Raw genomic sequence first — 18320 nt, 5'->3', positions numbered from 1 at the left:
GTGACAATAGTGCAATAGTAACCCAAACCAAGGACCCGACGTTCCATAAAGGAACAAGGCAAATTGAGAGAAATATCATTTTGTACATGATATTGTTATCCATGGAGATATATTTGTGGCTAAGATTCCGTCAAAACACGACCTTGGTAATCCATTCACAAAGCATGGGAGTTAAATGTGATTCAAATTGGCTATTCATTTTATTTGACTCTCAAGTATGAGAGAAATATAGACTCTTTTATTTATTAATAATTACTTTGATTTGTTTAGTGATACCTTTGGGATCCTTTGACCGGCTCTTTAGGTAATTAGTTAATTAATAGTTAGAGGGTTCTACTCTCAATATTTGTATCGGTGCTACTTATAATTATTTTGTATTAATTATGATTGATCACAAAGTAAATTTAAAGGCCTCTGTGTGTTTTGGACAAAAATAGTTTTTCTATATATTTATATAAAATTATTATTTTTGTCAAACAAATATTTTATTATAGAGCCAGAAATAATCAACGAACTAAAATTAAATATATTAATTAAGTTGTCGGATTGATGGGTTTAATTATCTAATAGCTAATTATGTATTAAGAGATCAAGTTACAACATTGACTTAGTGTCAATTACTTTCCAATTGGAGTGCAATTAATTTTTGTTTAGTAGAGTAAAGATTAATTTATAAATTAATTAAATTGATCCATAGTTGATGGATCGGGTCAATTTGTAATTCAGTACCGTGCTATAATTAAATCTTTTTTCCAACACAATTCTATTCTGTCATCTTGTTGTCCCCGTCCTTGTATATAATAAGCTAGGTTCCTCTTGTCATGCATTGCAAAGTGTGATCCAAACCCAGCTAAATTTCCCCCCACCCCCAAAAATAATCTTTAAATTTAAGCATATCCAGCTAGTGTTCTTGTTCAGTCTTAAATTTACACAATCCAAGCCTTTTTTGAGCAAGGTTTATTATTATTGTTATTTTTTATTTGAACACGTGTATCGACCCCATAATACACGTACCATTCAAATTAGAAGTGCAATTCAAAAGTGAGATCTCAAGGATTTACATCCTGAATCCCTACTAACGCCGCTAAGCTCGCTAAGCTCCCGTGAACTTAGCAAGATTTATTTTACTGTGATTTATTAAGCAGTCTTGCATTTTGGTTTATGATGATTAACTATTTTTATGTCACTTCATTAAGGAATGATCCTATTTTTATAATGTGCTCTAAGGAACCCTTTGATTAATGTTCCCTTTGTAAGAAAACCATTCAAATAACTGGTATGATCTACCTCAGTAGGTATAATGGGTTATTTGGCATGTATAAATACATGTGTTAAAATATTATACAACTAATGTGAAGAAATGAATCTTTTCTAAAAACAGATATGGTTTTTATTTTCTCCAAATGTCATTTCCAAAAAGATACTTTTGAGTTTCAGTAGCTCCTCCTTCAGTTAAACCACTTATAGCAACATCACTTAATTGGAATAAAATCAAGTTACTATTTAACCAACACTTTGACAAATTTGCCTTCATTCAACCAAGTCTTTTGATATACAATTGTTTTGACATAGCAAAAGCTAGTTTCTCTAACATAATCTTTGAAGCACCAATTATTTCTTCCTCATTTTTTTTTTTCTTTCCATCTGCTTAGTATATTATTTTCTTCAGTACTTCTGCTTCTTTCTTGATTTGATCCTAATTTTTAGGCAAGAAGACTAATCTATTTAAATATCTTTTAGTATATTGCAAGTTACCTCATTAGGAATACTTCCAAAGCAAATCTTTTTTTCCATGCAATTAAATCAAAAAAGCAACGGCACATAATAATATTAAATCGATGCTAGAACACCGCCAAATCCATAATACAACAATGGACCGTGTTGCAATATTGCGTCTCAATGTAATATATTAGCCTTAAGTTTTTGTGTCAGTGTTGCACTAGTATTATGTTCTTTCCAAAGTGATTCCGGAATTGGACCCGATTGAAACCCATAATCAACATACCAACAGACCTACCACTATTCTGAATAAATTTATGTAAATATACAATTATGTCATCATATTTAATGACGCCATGATGATATTATCCCCCACCTACTCACATGAATAGTCGGATGCATCCGACTTTTGGACTAATTATCATTATGTCGGAGAACTCATCTGACTTTTGGACTACTTATCATTATGTCGGAGTACTTATCATTCTCTAGGAATACTTATCATTATTCCTGTACAAATTATTATTCCAGCTTACACCACTTCGAAACATGCAGACTAGTTTTCGATTGCCCATATGTAGCTGGCTTCAAAGCCTGAATTTCATTGCCTCCCAGAGGGATAGACAACTTCAACATTATAAAATATCGTAATTTTATAAATGTAGAAATATAACGGCTTTAAAATTTTATACCTAAGCTCACCTCCAACTTTGACACAGCTTAAGATATTTTTCACCCACAACCAATGTAGCAATACAGATTGTATCAAACCTCTTGACAGTATATGACAGATTTCATGGAACATGAAAACAAAGAGTGGCTACTCCAAGAAGATAAAAATTGAGTTGCTAAGATCTAAGTTGAGTGGGAAATGCATATTCTTCGCATCAAAATGTACTGTTACAACTGTCACAATTTCTCGGACCAAGAACAAAGAAAAGAATAAGTTAAATGAATACAGTCGTTACATTTCTCGGACCAGGAACAGATTGACAATGAACTAGCACAATTTAACCTCAACACAAATTACACATTCTCAATGAAATACAACTGAGAAACAATAGCTTTCTAAAAGAATAGCAGGGTTCACCTTAACATCTTCTCAAATTAATTCCTCTATAGTTGTCTATATAGTTGAACAAGTGATTGTTCTTTTCTGACACTCTGCAAGATAAACTGATGGCGTTCACCCACTTAAACAGCCGTCGAGGCAGTAAGATTCAAGAGAAAAATTCTTGAGAACTGCAACAACAGCCACATGTTGATCTAGGAAATGTATTGCAGGCGTAATTTGATGCAGCTCTAAAGTAAAACTACAAGGAGATCCTTGCAGGATCATCGCATTACAGACTCCTTGACAAAGGAACGGCCACCTGACCTGCAAGAACAACGATCAATACAGGGATAGAACGAATTAGCTGATGATAGGGTGAAATCAGAAGCTCCAAAACATTTAGTTATAAGCTGTGACTTACGCATACTCAAGATGAATATTCATGAATCTAGCATTTTCTTTGCTTTGTGATAATGTTACAGAACCTTCAATAATTTGATCTTGCTCCACTTCTATTGGGTCATAAAAGTATATCAATGTCTGCACAATTGGTAAAACAAATGGACAGAACAAACCGCATCATGAGACAGAATTTAGCCTTGTATGAATACCAGAATTTTTTCAAGAAGTGGAACCCACTAGAGAACAGGCATTTTTCACAAATGGTAAATGATACTGACAATGCAAATGGATCATACATGATCAGTCAATAAAAAGAACACTCGTACCACTTTTTTGCTCATGTGTGCATATGAGAAACCATTTCCTGTACCAAAATGGTGGTTTTACAGTTTAATTCATGATAACATACTTTGTCACTTGTCAGACACCTAGTGCCGGTACCAAAAGCCAAAAATTGACTGGTCAGGAACACTTTTAAACTTCTTAAGGTTACTAATTCTTAAGAATGATCAATGAAACCATCTAGCAAGTGCATTCCATCCTTTCTCATTAACCATGTCGAATCTTGTCGATCTAAATAAACTTAAAATAAAAACTAAAAGAAATAATTATTGACCTAAATCACCAATTCAAATCAATAGAGTAAGACCTTACCACATTTATTCCACCCATTCATAGAAGTTAATTGCTCTAGGCCAAAACCTTGAAGTCAAGAGTTTTACATGCTGATGCATGTTTAAGCACCACCACGGGAAAATGGAGCAAACTAATTGGAGAAGGGATATGAAAAGCATGAATATCTGATACCTGCTGCCAATGAGTTGGAGGATCCTCAGGAGCAGTGGACAGCACAAGTGCTTCGTTAGGGAATGCACGCTTTTTCCTCTGACTACTATCAATAGGATGATTGTTGGAAGACTCAATAGGGGAGGATACTGCATCGTGACTAGCAGGGGAAATTGCAGGGCCACTGAATTCAACATCGAACCAAAAAGCAAACCCATGAAATGGAGCTGTAAAATCAAAGAAAAATTAGAAAATTAACTTTTATCAAAGAAAGCATAAATATGGGAGTAGCAAAGTGTAAAATTATGGAAAGAATTGTGAATAACAATAGACGAAGTCCGACATAAGAGAAAAAGATAAGAAGTAAAATTCAAATAAAAAAATAAGAAAGAAAAGAAATTGCAATGAGCAACGGAAACGCCGTCTTTAGAGAACATAAACATTTTGACTCTTTTAGTTCAAAAGAAAGAATAAAATGAAATGCACTTGGCTTCAAAACATAGCAAAAACATCTCATCAACTTGTTCTGGGAAGAGGGTTCCACATCCCTGCCCCCTCACACACACACATCACATCAATTCACACATGCACATCGCATCACATATACAGACACAGAGAGGAAGAGAGATTTTACCTCGCATCATTGATTGAAATTTATAATTTGTTGTAATAGATTCTAGCTCACGAATTGTAATTGTATAGCAGTCAACATGCTTTACCTGTCATCACATTAACAATCAATTTACAAAAATTAGGATGTTGGCACAAAAACTACATGTGAGCAAGTCTACTCTTCACATGCTTTCTAAAAAATAAGTGATGGACAACCTCTAGGAAACATGGCTCAAATAGAACATCTTAATACATAGCCTAACGATTTCAAAACCATCTGCTGGTACTAACAGCCCAAACTCCAGCGCACACAAGTCATATGCATTATGACATGAGGCTCATCTTACAAAAACAAGGTACATGTCAAACCAAAACTGAAAATTTGAGAAATCTCAAGACAATTTAAGAATCATAGGTCACTACAGGCGCACCTTATGCGCCTCATGCTAGCCCAGGCGCAGCGACCTTCACTAGGCACGCGCCTGGGCTGCGCCTTGGATATTTTAAGAGGCGCGCTTCATATATTCTGTGCTCCTTTTATAATTTGTTTGTGTGTTTCCTTAAATTCCTTTGATGTATTACGTGTACTTTGTGTTTGCTTTTTTACTTTATATTATTATATATATATATAGTTACAGCTTTTGGAAACTGAAAGTACAAAATGGAAACTTAAAGTACAAAATGAAAATTTGTCTTCTTGTGACTTGGCAACCCAATGTCTCCCAATAGTCAACAAAACAAATCAGTCAAAAGCTGCAGCAGAAATACAGACGTGAGGGAGTGGGAAAGAGAAGAGAAGAGAGAGAAGAGAGAAATAAAGAGAGAGAGAGAAGAGAAGAGAAGAGGAGAGGGCTACCAATTGCCTCCATCCGGCCAGGAATCACCGAATCAACTTAACAGGTCAGTTTTGTTTTTTTTGTTTTTTCCTTCTCCAGTTCTCTCCTCTTCTCCTCTTCTCTCTCTCTCTTCATTTGCTCTAATCTCTATATCTCAGCCTTTTTTTTTTTTTTTTTTTGAGTCTCTTTTTTTCTTCTTCTTCTCTATTTCTCTGATTTTCTTCTTTCTTTTTCTGGGTCTCTAGTAGACTGGTATATTTTTTTTTTTCTGAGTCTCTTTTATTTTTTTTCTTCCATCTTTTTCTCCGTCTCTGTTTTTTTTTTTTTTTTCTTCTTTCTTTTTCTCCGTCTCTGTTTCTATTCTGGGTCTCTTTTTTTCCTTCCTCCTCTTTATATATCTGGTTTTGTGTTTTTCTAGCTCTTTCTTTTTCTGGGTCTCTTTTATTTTATTTTCTTCTATCTTTTTCTCCATCTCTGTTTTTGTTCTTGTGGGTCTCTATGTGTTTTTTTCTTCTTTCTCTTTCTTCATCTACTCCTCTCCCGTGTCTTGCTATATATATATATATATATATATATATATATTTTTTTTTTTTTTTTCTCCCTCGCCTGTATTTTTTTTCTCGTTGTATTTTTTCCCATCATTTTCAACTTCTTGGTGTATAGCTATAATATCTGTACGCTCTTCATCATCAAAGTCTTCAGCAAACATAGTTTGCGGTGCTATATTACCGTAGGAGAATCAGTACACCACCTCACCCTTTAATAAAGAAATACCGAACAGAATAAGACTTTTTAAAATTATTATTTTTTTGTTGTCTGTCGCATCTTAATTGTTGTAAAATTTCAAATTCTGTTTTTGTTCTCTCTAGCCTTCATTTTTTTTCCCTTCATATACTCCACCGTATTTTCTTTCTTTTTTTCTTTTTTTTTTTTCAATCTCTGACTTTTTCTTCCAATAATCTCTCTCATTTTTTTCTCCCTTCTTCTTTGAAGGCTGTCTGTCTCTTCTTTTTTTTTTTTTTTTTTGTTGTGTTCTGCTGAATTTTGCTACATGGATTATTTAAAGTTTGAATGCATCTTTCTGAATGGTGTTTGCTGAAAGTGTGAATGTTGTTTGCTGAATTTAACTTGGTCCATCACTCCATTGACTCCATTCTATTTCTCATTGTAAATACTAAATAGATAGGAAAAAATGTCAAAGGATCCAGCTTGGAATTATTGTCACCTGCAAAACCCACAAGATAGGAATGCAACATGTAATTTTTGTGAAAAAGTTAAGAAAGGGGGTATTTACAAGGCTAAGCAACACATTATAGGAGGACATAGAAATGTACAAGCATGTAAAAAGTGCCCTGAACATGTGAAAGAGGAGATTCGAGAATACATGAGCAAGAAGAAAGAAGAAAAGGAATACACAAATTTGTTGCCTGATTTTGATGACATCGATGATCAAGATGAGGATGATGTTGCAATTATTGATATTAAGGGTAAAAGAGTGGCAAGTGGAATTGAAAGCAATAATATTCAATCAAAAAAGCAGAAGCAGAAAGGTCCTATTGATTTGTACTTCACCCCTCCTCCGGAAGTGGCTGTGCAAAATAGAAAAAATGACAAAGGTAAGCAAACAACAATTGACAGTGCTTGCAAGAAAGAACTTAGAAACCAAGCATGCCAACGGTTTGCAAGATGGATGTATGATGCCGGGATATCATTCAATGCCCTTAATTATGATAGTTTTGCACCAGTTGTTGAAGGAAGCTATTGGCCAACATGGTCCAAGAATGAAACCTCCGTCTGATCATGAGGTGAGAGTTCCCCTCCTCAAGAAAGAACTGAAGCATACAGACAATTTAATGCGGGATCATAAAGAGGAATAGGCAAAATACGGATGCACAATTATGGCAGATGGATGGAAGGATAAAAGACAGAGGTGTTTGATTAATTTTCTGGTGAATTGTCCTAAAGGGACAATGTTCATTCAATCTGTCGATGCTTCCTCTTATTCAAAGACCAGTGAAAAAATGTTCAACTTGCTTAACAAGTTCGTGCAGCGAATTGGAGCAACAAATGTGGTTCAAGTAGTCACTGATAGTGCATCTTCTAATGTTGTGGCAGGTATAGATGTCAATATGTACTTGATGTGAAAATTTTAGGTTTCTTGCTTCTAGCCTTCTATTAATCCAAATTTTCTTTCTTTACAATAGGGAGAATGTTGGAGGGAAGGCACCGACATTTGTATTGGTCACCTTGTGCTGCACATTGTGTGGACCTAATGTTGGAGGACATTGCTAAGATCCCAAATATAATGATGACCATAAAGAGAGCTATAATGTTAAATGATTATATTTATAACCGTTCGGGTTTGTTAAACATGATGAGGCGTTATACTGGACATAAAGAGTTGCTTAGACCTACGACGACTTGATTTGCCACTTCATTTATCACGTTATCAAGCATCCATCGTCATATGGATTGCTTGAGGAAGATGTTCACTTCACAAGAATGGACCTCCAGTAAATGGGCGAAAGAGATACAAGGGAAAAATGTAGCACATATTGTGTTGATGCTTTCATTTTGGACAAGCATTGTGTACTCTCTCAAAGTAGCAAGCCCTCTTGTTCGTGTACTTAAGTCGGTTGATGGTGAGAGAAGGCCTCCAATGGGATATATTTATGAGGCTATGGAAAGGGCTAAAGAAGCGATAGCTAAAGCTTTTGGTGGGAATGAAGAGAAGTATAAGGACATCTTTGAGATCATTGATAGAAAGTGGAATATCCAACTCCATCGCCTTTTGCATGCAACTGGGCATTTCTTAAACCCAGAATATTTTTATAGCAATCCAAATATTGAGCAAGATGAAGAGGTAATGGGTGGTTTATATCAATGCATAGAAAGATTGGTTCCAACCACTGAAGTGCAAGATAAAATTTCTTTGGAATTGAGTAGATATATGAAAGCTGATGGTCTATTTGGCTCATCAATTGCTGTTAGACAAAGAAAGTCAAGGGCACCAGGTAAACAACTCAATTAATCATTTTTTAGTATATATGAATTTGAATTCTGTTAATTTTTTACTAAAAATATGTAAATAACAGCCGATTGGTGGTCCGCATATGGTTCTACAACTCCTAATTTGCAAAAGTTTGCTATTAAAGTGCTTAGCCTCACATGTAGCGCATCTGGGTGTGAACGAAATTGGAGTGTATTTGAACATGTAAGTTTGTAGTATTAGTAATTCAATGATAAAAAATTATATTATAAATAGTTATAAACTTATACTAATTAATTATTTGAATTAATGCAGCTTCATAGCAAGAAGAGGAACCAGCTAACTCAATGTCGATTGAATGATTTGGTTTTCATCAAGTATAATAGAGTACTAAAACGACGATATGATATGCGTGATAGGATCGATCCCATCCTTATAAATGATATAGATGATAGCAATGAGTGGTTGGTTGGAATAATGGATGAAGATGTAGATGCCGAAAATGAGTTGGTGTTTGAAGATGACTCTTTGACATGGGGTACAGTTGCTAGAGCTACCGGGGCTGGAGAGTCCAGCCATAATTTAAGATCAAGATCAGCTCCAAGGGCAACAAAGAGGACAACACCTTCATGCTCGTCTTCACTACGAATCATAGATGTTGACGAGGCAAACTCTGAGGACACAAAAGAGGAAGAAGATGCTGAGGGTTTCAAATCTTTTGATGGGGACGATGATGAGACTATGTTGTTTGGTGAAGAGGATGATATTTAGGTCCCTTAAGATTGTTTGGTAATTTTGATTTTAGGAGTCCTTGTCAAAACTCAAAACTGAAACTGATATTTTGTTACTTGGTTTATAGATTTGGTAGGCTACTAAGTATTGACTATGATACTTTATAAATTTGGTAGGCTTCTAAGTATCTTTTGATGGATCTGTTTTGGAGTCAAATGACAGCTTTTGCTTAAGACATCAAGTATAAATTTATAATATATGGTTAATTGGTTTATGTTTTGCTTTTTTTGAATCTTTCTTATGAATAAATAGCTTTATTAGTTTAACTGTTCTATTTTTCTAGTTGCTTTATTGGTTTAATTGTGATATATTTAGACTAATTTAGTGTTTTTATTATTGGATGTTCATTGTTTAATTGTGTTATTTTTGCTAAGAATTATTGTTTTAAAATTTTACTTGTGCACCTCACATCACTCAGGCTCGCGCCTACGCTCCAAGGGACCTTTAGCGCCTCGGTGCGCCTTGGGCTTTATGTTTAAAACCTTATAATGCTCTATTTTACACCAACTTAGATAAAATCAACACAAACAATCAAAAGGGCTTACAGTATCCCTTTAGGACACTCCAACTTTTCAAAGTCTCCCTTTGAAACTCCAAACTAGCCTCCACTAACTCAAAAATAAATATTTACTTAAGGTAATTTATGAAGACTACTTTTTTACAATTGACTTTTCAAGGTGGACAGTTACATTGGGACATCCCCCAAAAAAATGGACACTAATTGTTAGCCGGAGGGGGAGTATATAACAGGAAAATCTTATCTAATAATGATTTTGGTTTCCTCCATGCATAATGCGATTCTAAAAGCTCCAAATTTTAGCTTTTTGTTAAATGCTTTTTTTTGTTGCAACAAACACAACCGATCTTCCAATTAAAAGTTCTTCTAGACTATCCTACAACAATGCTAGGGCCTGTTTAGATTAGCTTTTCAACCGTTGCTTTTGGCTTTTTGGGCTTGGAAGCTATTTTTGTTAGTGTTTGGCTAGTTTATAAGAAGAGCTTTTGGGCCTTAAAAGAGCGTTTTGGAGAAGCTGGTACCCCCAGCTTCTCCAAAACACTCTTCTAAAATACATGGGAAGAGTGTTAGATGCATTAATGAAACTTTTTAAATGGCAAGCGTACCCTGTATATTATCTCATGAAAAAAAATAATTCCAACCGTATCCCTATAAAAGACCCCTTAATTTTATTTCGAAACCCTAGTGTCAAAAAAACTCACCTCGGTGTTTTGCGGCAACATATACCTTCATACTTGGGAGCAGACTGATCTTTTGAAAAACTTAGCAACGATCCATCAAGAATTCAACAAGAGAAAAAACTTGAAGAAGATTATTGTTGGGGGCTATTCTCTTCTTTATTGTTCAAATTCCAATAACTCATTAAATTGCAGAACCTAAGTGAGCCACTAAACAAGAACACCGGTGGCTATACTCCTTCAATCTTCCAATCAATAATTTGACCTTGGTATTTCTTCTCTGCCTATTTCTTCATTACATCTATTTGAGGGTTTTTTTTTTTTTTTCCCTATCGGTTTTCTCTAAATATTTTCATAGGCACCCAACATTCCTTTATTACAAAACTCCCGGACGAACAATCACCTGCAACTTCCATAGGAATAATCCCCGTAATTCAACGCTCCATCCTACAATCAGATCTTTATTTATTTTTTTGCACCTTCAAATTGAATTGAATTCCCTTTTTGTTGCAACAATGGATTCCAGTTATTTACCCAAAAATAAAGTTTTTTTTTTTAATCAGATTAATTCATCAAAGATTCAATTCATGAGTTTATAGAAGTCCAGCCGGCATAGCTATTTGACTGTATTACAATTTTGTGGTGTCCAAACCAATTGACAACCTAAGATTTGTTTCATCATCAAATCCATTGGAACATTAGAGTTGCCAAACAAGTCTATTGGAATGTTGCCAAACATGTCTAACATGTATGTAAAACCGCTTAATTTCCTCCAATATTTCAATTTATCAAATCATTATAGTACAAAGAATCAATAAAATTAGAAGAAAGAAAAAAACAAATAATTGACCGTAGCAATATTTCTCTCTTCTTTTCCATTAATTTCCTTATAATATAATTAAGTTTGTTATTATAAGGAAACAGCAATATTTTTCTTTCTTCTTTTTTCATTCATTTCCTTATAATATAATTAAGTTTCCTTATAATACAATTAAGTTTGTTATTATAAGGAAACTTAATTATATTTCCTTATAATACAATTAAGTTTGTTGCTTACCACTTTTTTTTTTTCTTTTTTTCTTTTTTTTGATAACTAAAATGTATTAGAAAGCATTCAAGAGGGGAACGCATCCCAAGATAAATACAATAAACCAAAAAAAGAAAAAAACATAGAACCCTATGGACCCAAAGAACCCAAAAGGTCCACTATCTTATCTAGAGATATACAATTTCTTCCGATTACCCAACAAAAAAAGGAACTAATAATAGAAAATTTCAGCGCCCCAATGGGGTTTCCTCCCCCTCAAAAGATCTTTTGTTACGCTCTTTCCGAATGCTCCACCAAACACAAAGAGGAATCACCCTCCAACAATCACGAGCATGAGCCCCCACCCTTTGGCCCCTCTAAATATCAATCAACTCCCTTGAAGACCTAGGCATAACCCAATGAATACCAAACAAACCAAAAATAAGGCTCCAACAATCATAAGCCATAGGACAATGCAAAAAAAGGTGATCCACAGATTCTCCATCCTTCTTACACATACAACACCAATTGACTATGATCTGTCTTTTCTTTTTCAAATTGTCTAGAGTTAAAATTTTACCCAAAGCCGCAATCCAAACAAAAAATGCCACTCTGAGAGGAGCCTTTGAACGCTAAACCGTCTTCCACGGGAAGCTAGGACCCTAAAAACTAGTGAGGCAAAGAAAAAAAGGACGAACATCAAACCTCCCCTAAGGAGAAGATTTCCAAACCAAGGAATCAAGCCCTCTACCATCCACGTCTTGTCTATACAAAAGATCCAACAGGCCAAGGGCATCCTCAGGTTCCCAATCCTGGAAAGATCGCCGACAACACACATCCCATGTAAGCCTACCGCTATCAAGCCGATAACAATAAGCTATCATAGCACGTCTATCCGCAACAATGCTAAAAAGTCTTGGAAACAACCGGGACAAGGGGACATCCCCACGCCAACAATCCTCCCATAACCTAACATCCCTGCCCTCCCAAATTTTGAATCTAATATGCTTAGACAGCTTATACCAACCCTTATAAATAGCTTTCCATACTTCCACGCCAACAACAGATCTCACCGGCCTCGAAGACCATCCCCCTCTCTCCTCCCCAAAGCGGCACGCTATAACCCTCCTCCATAAGCGATGTCTCTCGCTACCAAATCTCCATAACCACTTTCCAAGAAGCGCCCTGTTAAAAGGGATCATCCTCTTAAGACCAAGCCCCCCCCAATTGAAACAGACTGCAAACATGCTCCCACCTGGGATTCATAGTAGATGTGTAACATATTTTGTTTTATTACAAATTATATGCCTCTCAATTTGTGAAATTTAGATTCTAGGAAAGTCATAAAGCATAAGATTAATTATTTTCTTTTTAGAAGAAAAAAAAATAGAAACCTTCAATATTTTATTATTCTTATTATTATATTTTGGTAGAATCAAAATGTTCAATTACAAATTTTCTAAACCGCTAAATAGTTTTTTGCAATCTCTTAATTGTTATTGTTATTGTTATTATTAGTATTATTAATTATTCTGTTGTATATAGCATGTTGTGGATAAATTTGATTATATTGAGTGGTTTATTTGTATGTGTTAAGAAAAAAGTTATGAAAAAACAGGTTAAATGACGGTCCAAAAAAATACTCTATCTAAGGGAAAAATAATTATTTTAGTAGTAGAAGAGTTTCAGCAAATGTTTTGCCAAACAGATTTAGAAACTCTTCTAGCATTAAAAGCTCTTCTAAAACGCAGTTTCCAAACACTAACCGATAAGCTAAATAGAAGTAATAGCTTCTGCTTCTCTTTTTCTTCTGCGTAAAAGCAGAAGCAAAAGCTATGCCAAACGACCCCTTAGTGGTCTAGAGAGAAGCTCAAGAGGGTTTAAGATATGTAGGACTAAAACTGAACATGTGGGATTGCACCAAGGGTCTACAGTAAGTCCATATTTACTAACAATAATAGTAGATGATATCACAAAAGATTTACTAGGAGACATTCAACAGTGCATGTTATTTATTGATGACATAGTGCTATTGGACACTTCTAAAGAAAATTTAGCAATAAAATTAGAAAGGTGAAGAAACGCATTAGAATCAAAAAGTTTAAATATTAATAGGACCAAAACTTTTTTTTTTTTTTTTTTTTTGATAAGTAAGATTGTATATAGAAGGAGCTCAAAATGGGAGCGCTCCCAAAGAAGACAAAAGCCAACCAAAATCAACACTATAGCTTTAAGCTATCCACAAAAGACAATCCATTGAATTACAACCCCACCCATTTACCCAAAAGAATAAAGAAGTAAGAATATTGTATTTAATAGCCCAAATGGGAGACTCCTCTCCCTCAAAATATCTCCTATTTCTCTTGCACCAGACCCACCAAATACAAGCATCTTTGACTCGGCTCTCCACTATACACCATTCCAACTCTCTAACAAGTCGACCGTGGATTCTGAGAACACCCATGGAAGATCAAACGCAACCAAAAACATAGACCAAACATCCCTAGCCACCGAGCAATGAATAAGGTGATCATTGACAGATTCCCCTGTCTTCTTGCACACGTCTTCTTGCACATATAAACTTAATAGGGGTGGCTAGAAGAGATAGGGTTACAAATCAAAATGTGAGGAAGAAATTAGGAATGATGCCTATTAGTGATAAAATAAGAGGAAATAGAGTTAAGGTGGTTTGGACATATCAAAAGAAGATTTGTAGATACTCGAAGAAGAAAAATGAGACTAATTAGAAATGATTTTTAAAAGTTAAATATTATAGGAGAGATGGCTAGTAATAAAAATAAAAGGGAAAAGATAATTCATGAGGGATTGAATGGGATTAAGGGAAGGATGATGATGATGAACTTGACTGGGTGACATTGACGCTGACACTGATCTTGAGCCAACCTGCCCACCTATAAACAACTATTACCATTCACATCAGTTGTATGAGGAGGTGCGAGAACATGTCATATATAGCAGTTGCACAACAGGCAAGTTTCGACGTGAAACTAAGTTTTACAGCTTTGAGCAACATAAAATATGGCATTATGCTGGAATGTACTACTTTGAATTGTATATTTTGATGAGAGTATCATTGGTACATCTTTTGTTCAAACTAGGAATGAACACACCAAACAGATGTTAATACCCAATGATGAACCGGACAGCTAAATAATCACTAGATCTAGGAAATCGTAGCTTCTGTTGGTTCCATTTATTATATTGTAATGAACTGCTTGAAAAAAGAAAGAAAACTCAGGTGAAGCATTTTTGTTCCTTTATGGAAGAAAAACTCTTTCAACAACTATTTTTGTAAGAAAAACACATTTTTTTCAACCCTCAATTTTCTTTTTTGCGTCCACAAGAACTATGGGAAGTGTGTTTGCTTTTGAAATCTACCAACTGCAATGAGCCTAAATAATAAAAATAAAATAAAATAACATGTTAAACCATGAGAAACTGAAAAAAAAAAAAAAAAAAAAAAGAGGACTCACCACATGTGGCCATGTCAAAACATTTTCACCAGTGATTGTCTCCACGGATGGCTCTTCAAATGCACACTGTTTTGCTAATGGCAACATAGCAGACACTGCAACGAATAAAGGAGTTGCAATTCTCAAATCACAAATAAGTCAAAGAACTGAACCGACCAGAGAAAGCAAAAAAGAAAAGAAAAAAAAATAAGGAAAAAAAGAAAAGAAAAGAAAAGAAAAATAGGTAAAGCAACAATAAATCCAACACTTACGCATTCAAACCTGAAAATAAACAATAAAAGAATATAACTTTTTATTTTTTGCAGTTAAAGAAATTAGAAGATAAAATTGCATTCGAAGGTTCATTTCTTGAAGTTGAACTCTGTTGAAATATAAAAGCTAACTGAGAAAATAATCTTAGAGAGAAAAAGAGAAGAATAGACTTCTCTATTTCATAGTTTGAAAGGATGTATACAGTCGGAATATATAATGTTTTCAAGAACACAAAATAAATAAAACATAGATAAAGAAAAGATAAATGAGGAAAGCAACAATTTATGAAAATCAATGATTATGCCCCTAATTGAGGAACAACTAATCCTTAGTTGTACTCACAGCTAGGGGTGTACATTGTTCGGTTCTCAAAGGTTCCTAAAAAATTGGAATCAGAACCAAAACTGTTGGACCTTGGAACCGAACCGTTAAAGGCCAGTCCGGTTGAGTTTTGAACCATGGTTTTGGAACTTCAAGAGCCTCCGAAAAAAATAATGTAATAAGCCACTATTAAAGGTCTCCCCAAGCCACTGGTAGTGTGGTAGTTTATTGCTAATAGTAAAATACAACATTGAATGCAAAAATGAGAGTAGAAATATTAGAATATATATAACATTGAATGAAATCTATTGGGTTGTACCTTTCTCATAAGCACTGCTATTATTATAATATAACATTAAATGCACACAATTTTCTTAATGAGAGTACAAAATAGGCCTCCCCAAGGCTCTCACTTATATTTCGTAATTTTTTTTTTTATACAATTTATATATACATATTTAGTTTACGGTTTGGTTGATCCGATCCTAATGGACCTAGAACGAGAACGGGAACCATAAACTAACGGTTCCTAATTTTGAAACTCGAACATAACTGTAGAAGAACCGAATCGATGGTTCGGTTCGACAGGTTTATTGGCTCCAACGGTTCTTTGTGCACCCCTACTCATGAAAGTCCCGCTCAAGCTGAAGAGTACATGTCAACAACTCCCAGCTTGTTGCAGAAAGAATCGATGCCGTACCTTGAAGGGCCTTAGATATCAGCTAACTGATTACGAGATGATACAAACGAAGTCACAATTAGAAGGAATAAAATGACCATCAACCTCAATATGCTTGGTTTGCTCATGGAAAATCGGGTTACTGGCAATGTGAATAGCTGGAAGAGATGGGTCTTAAACTGAAAACCCAAACTCTTGTAACAGAATTCTCAACCAAGTTAGCTCACGGGCAATATGAGCCACTGCACGAGCTTCAGCACTGGACCGTGCCACAACCGACTGCTTCTTACTTTTCCAAGTTACTAGATTGCCTCCTATAAAAGTAAAGTAACCAGTCGTTGACCGTCTATCTGAAGGAGAACCTACCCTTTCAGCATCAATGTAACCCTTGATGTGCAAATGTCTAGAAAACTGATAGTGAAGACCTTAATCTGAAGCTCCTTTGAGATACTTCAGAATGCGTATAACTGCATCCATCTGAGGGACTCGTGGGCTGGCCATAAGTTGACTCACAACACCAATGTTGCGTTTGGCGTGCAGGAATGGAATGATATGCCCATTCCAACCATTCCTTTGTTTAATATACAATTTAAAGTGGGAATGACGATTCCATTGGAAAGAAAATCCATTCCCCCAACTAAACCTATGGAATGGCCATTCCATTCCCAAGTAAATTATTTGACATATCAAGTGCCAAAAACCATCATGTTCCAAGTCCAAAAACCGTCGTTGCCGCCACCAGCACCACCTTCCACCACAACCACCGCCACCTTTCACCATCGCCACCTCCATTGCCTTCTGCCACCATCATTGCCACTGCCACCGCCACCACCGTTGCATCCTTAAACCACCACACCGCCCCCGCCTCCACTGCCTTCCACCACCTCCACCGTTGCCACCACAACCACTGACTTCCACCACTACCTCCTTCAACCACCGCCACCTCCATTGCCTTCCACCACCACCACTGTCACCGCCATCACCACCAACGAACCAGATGATACTTGAACTCCTCACTTTGCTACCCCAAAGGAAATTCCACTGCAACCTCTAAATCCTTTCGCCATAGGAGAGGGAATCCGGAAAACAGAAAGGAAATAAGTAAGGAGCCTCAACAAAGTGCTCTTCATAAGAGTAATCCTCCCACCATTAGAAAGATAGTGCTTCTTCCAACCGGCCAGCCTCTTCTCATACCTCTCGATTCCCACTATCCTAGACGAAGCCTCAAGACTCAATCCCATAAAAGAAATGGGAAAAGTGCCAATGATACATCCCAAAATATAAGCTAAGGTGGAAATCTAAAGATCCTCCCTGACCAAAACTAGAACACTCTGTCATAGTCACCTTAACCAAATCAAAACGCATCTCAAGTATCTCATCTAAGATGTGTCCGCATCACAAAAAACCAACGTGTCATCCGCAAACATCAAATGAAAAATCTCGAGGTACTAGCAACATTCCTACCCACCCTGAAACCTCTCAAGAAACCCAAGTCCACTGCCATTGTCATCATCATTCTGCTAAGAGCCTCCATAACAATAAGGATAGGGCTGTAAATGAACAAAGCTTTCGGCAAACAGTTCGAACTCGGCTCGCTAAGAGATCGATTCATGTTCGTTTGTTTGATAACTGAACCAAGCTCAAACAAAATTTTCAAGCTTGATTAATAAGCAAGCCAAACTCAAACAACCCCCTTCTCGGCTTGTTTGCTCGTAAACATGTTTGTGAACAAAGTTCGTAAAGGTGTTCCATGAACATGTATACTTATATACATAACACACGTTAATATGTAGCTAATGGTGAAAACTTATACATTAATATATATCTAAAAATGAGAACCTAAAGTCCATTTATATACAAGGCATCGATGTGATGTGTATGTATATGTATATGTATATATATGTTATTGTGTGATCTATGTTTCTATAATGATGTTTAGATACATATATCTATTTTTCTTTAGCGATCTCTGTGATATGTTGTTGTTTGATGCATCTTTGTAATGGGTGGGTACTGGATATGTAATACGCGTGTTTATATATATATATATATATATATATATATATGATGTTTGGCACATGTCTTTGCCCTTTTTGTTAACGAGCTTCAAGCTCGGCTCAAATTTGTCTCGAACAATTCCGAGCTGAGCTCGAACGCTACTGT

General features: G+C 35.6%; 1 protein-coding gene across 1 annotated transcript in view; it reads right to left on the bottom strand.

The window, feature by feature from the left end:
* Window positions 1–2540: 2540 nt before the first annotated feature.
* The window catches only part of LOC132303106 (probable protein arginine N-methyltransferase 6), a 30671-nt gene continuing 14891 nt past the window's right edge, over window positions 2541–18320 (bottom strand). Inside the window, exons 9-13 of the mRNA XM_059800193.1 lie at window positions 14906–15000; window positions 4596–4680; window positions 3983–4188; window positions 3195–3313; window positions 2541–3097 (exon numbers count right to left, since the gene is read on the bottom strand). Of these exons, the coding sequence (XP_059656176.1) occupies window positions 3055–3097; window positions 3195–3313; window positions 3983–4188; window positions 4596–4680; window positions 14906–15000 (548 nt within the window). The 3' untranslated portion in view covers window positions 2541–3054. The remainder of the gene's footprint in view (window positions 3098–3194; window positions 3314–3982; window positions 4189–4595; window positions 4681–14905; window positions 15001–18320) is intronic.

This window comes from Cornus florida, unplaced genomic scaffold (genome assembly GCF_030987335.1).
Source record: "Cornus florida cultivar Cherokee Brave unplaced genomic scaffold, ASM3098733v1 CherokeeBrave_3.0.0_Hap2_Chr04, whole genome shotgun sequence".
In the NCBI taxonomy this organism is placed as follows: Eukaryota; Viridiplantae; Streptophyta; class Magnoliopsida; order Cornales; family Cornaceae; genus Cornus; species Cornus florida.
Note: the sequence above shows the minus strand (reverse complement) of the source record. Positions and strands in the feature narration are given on the sequence as shown.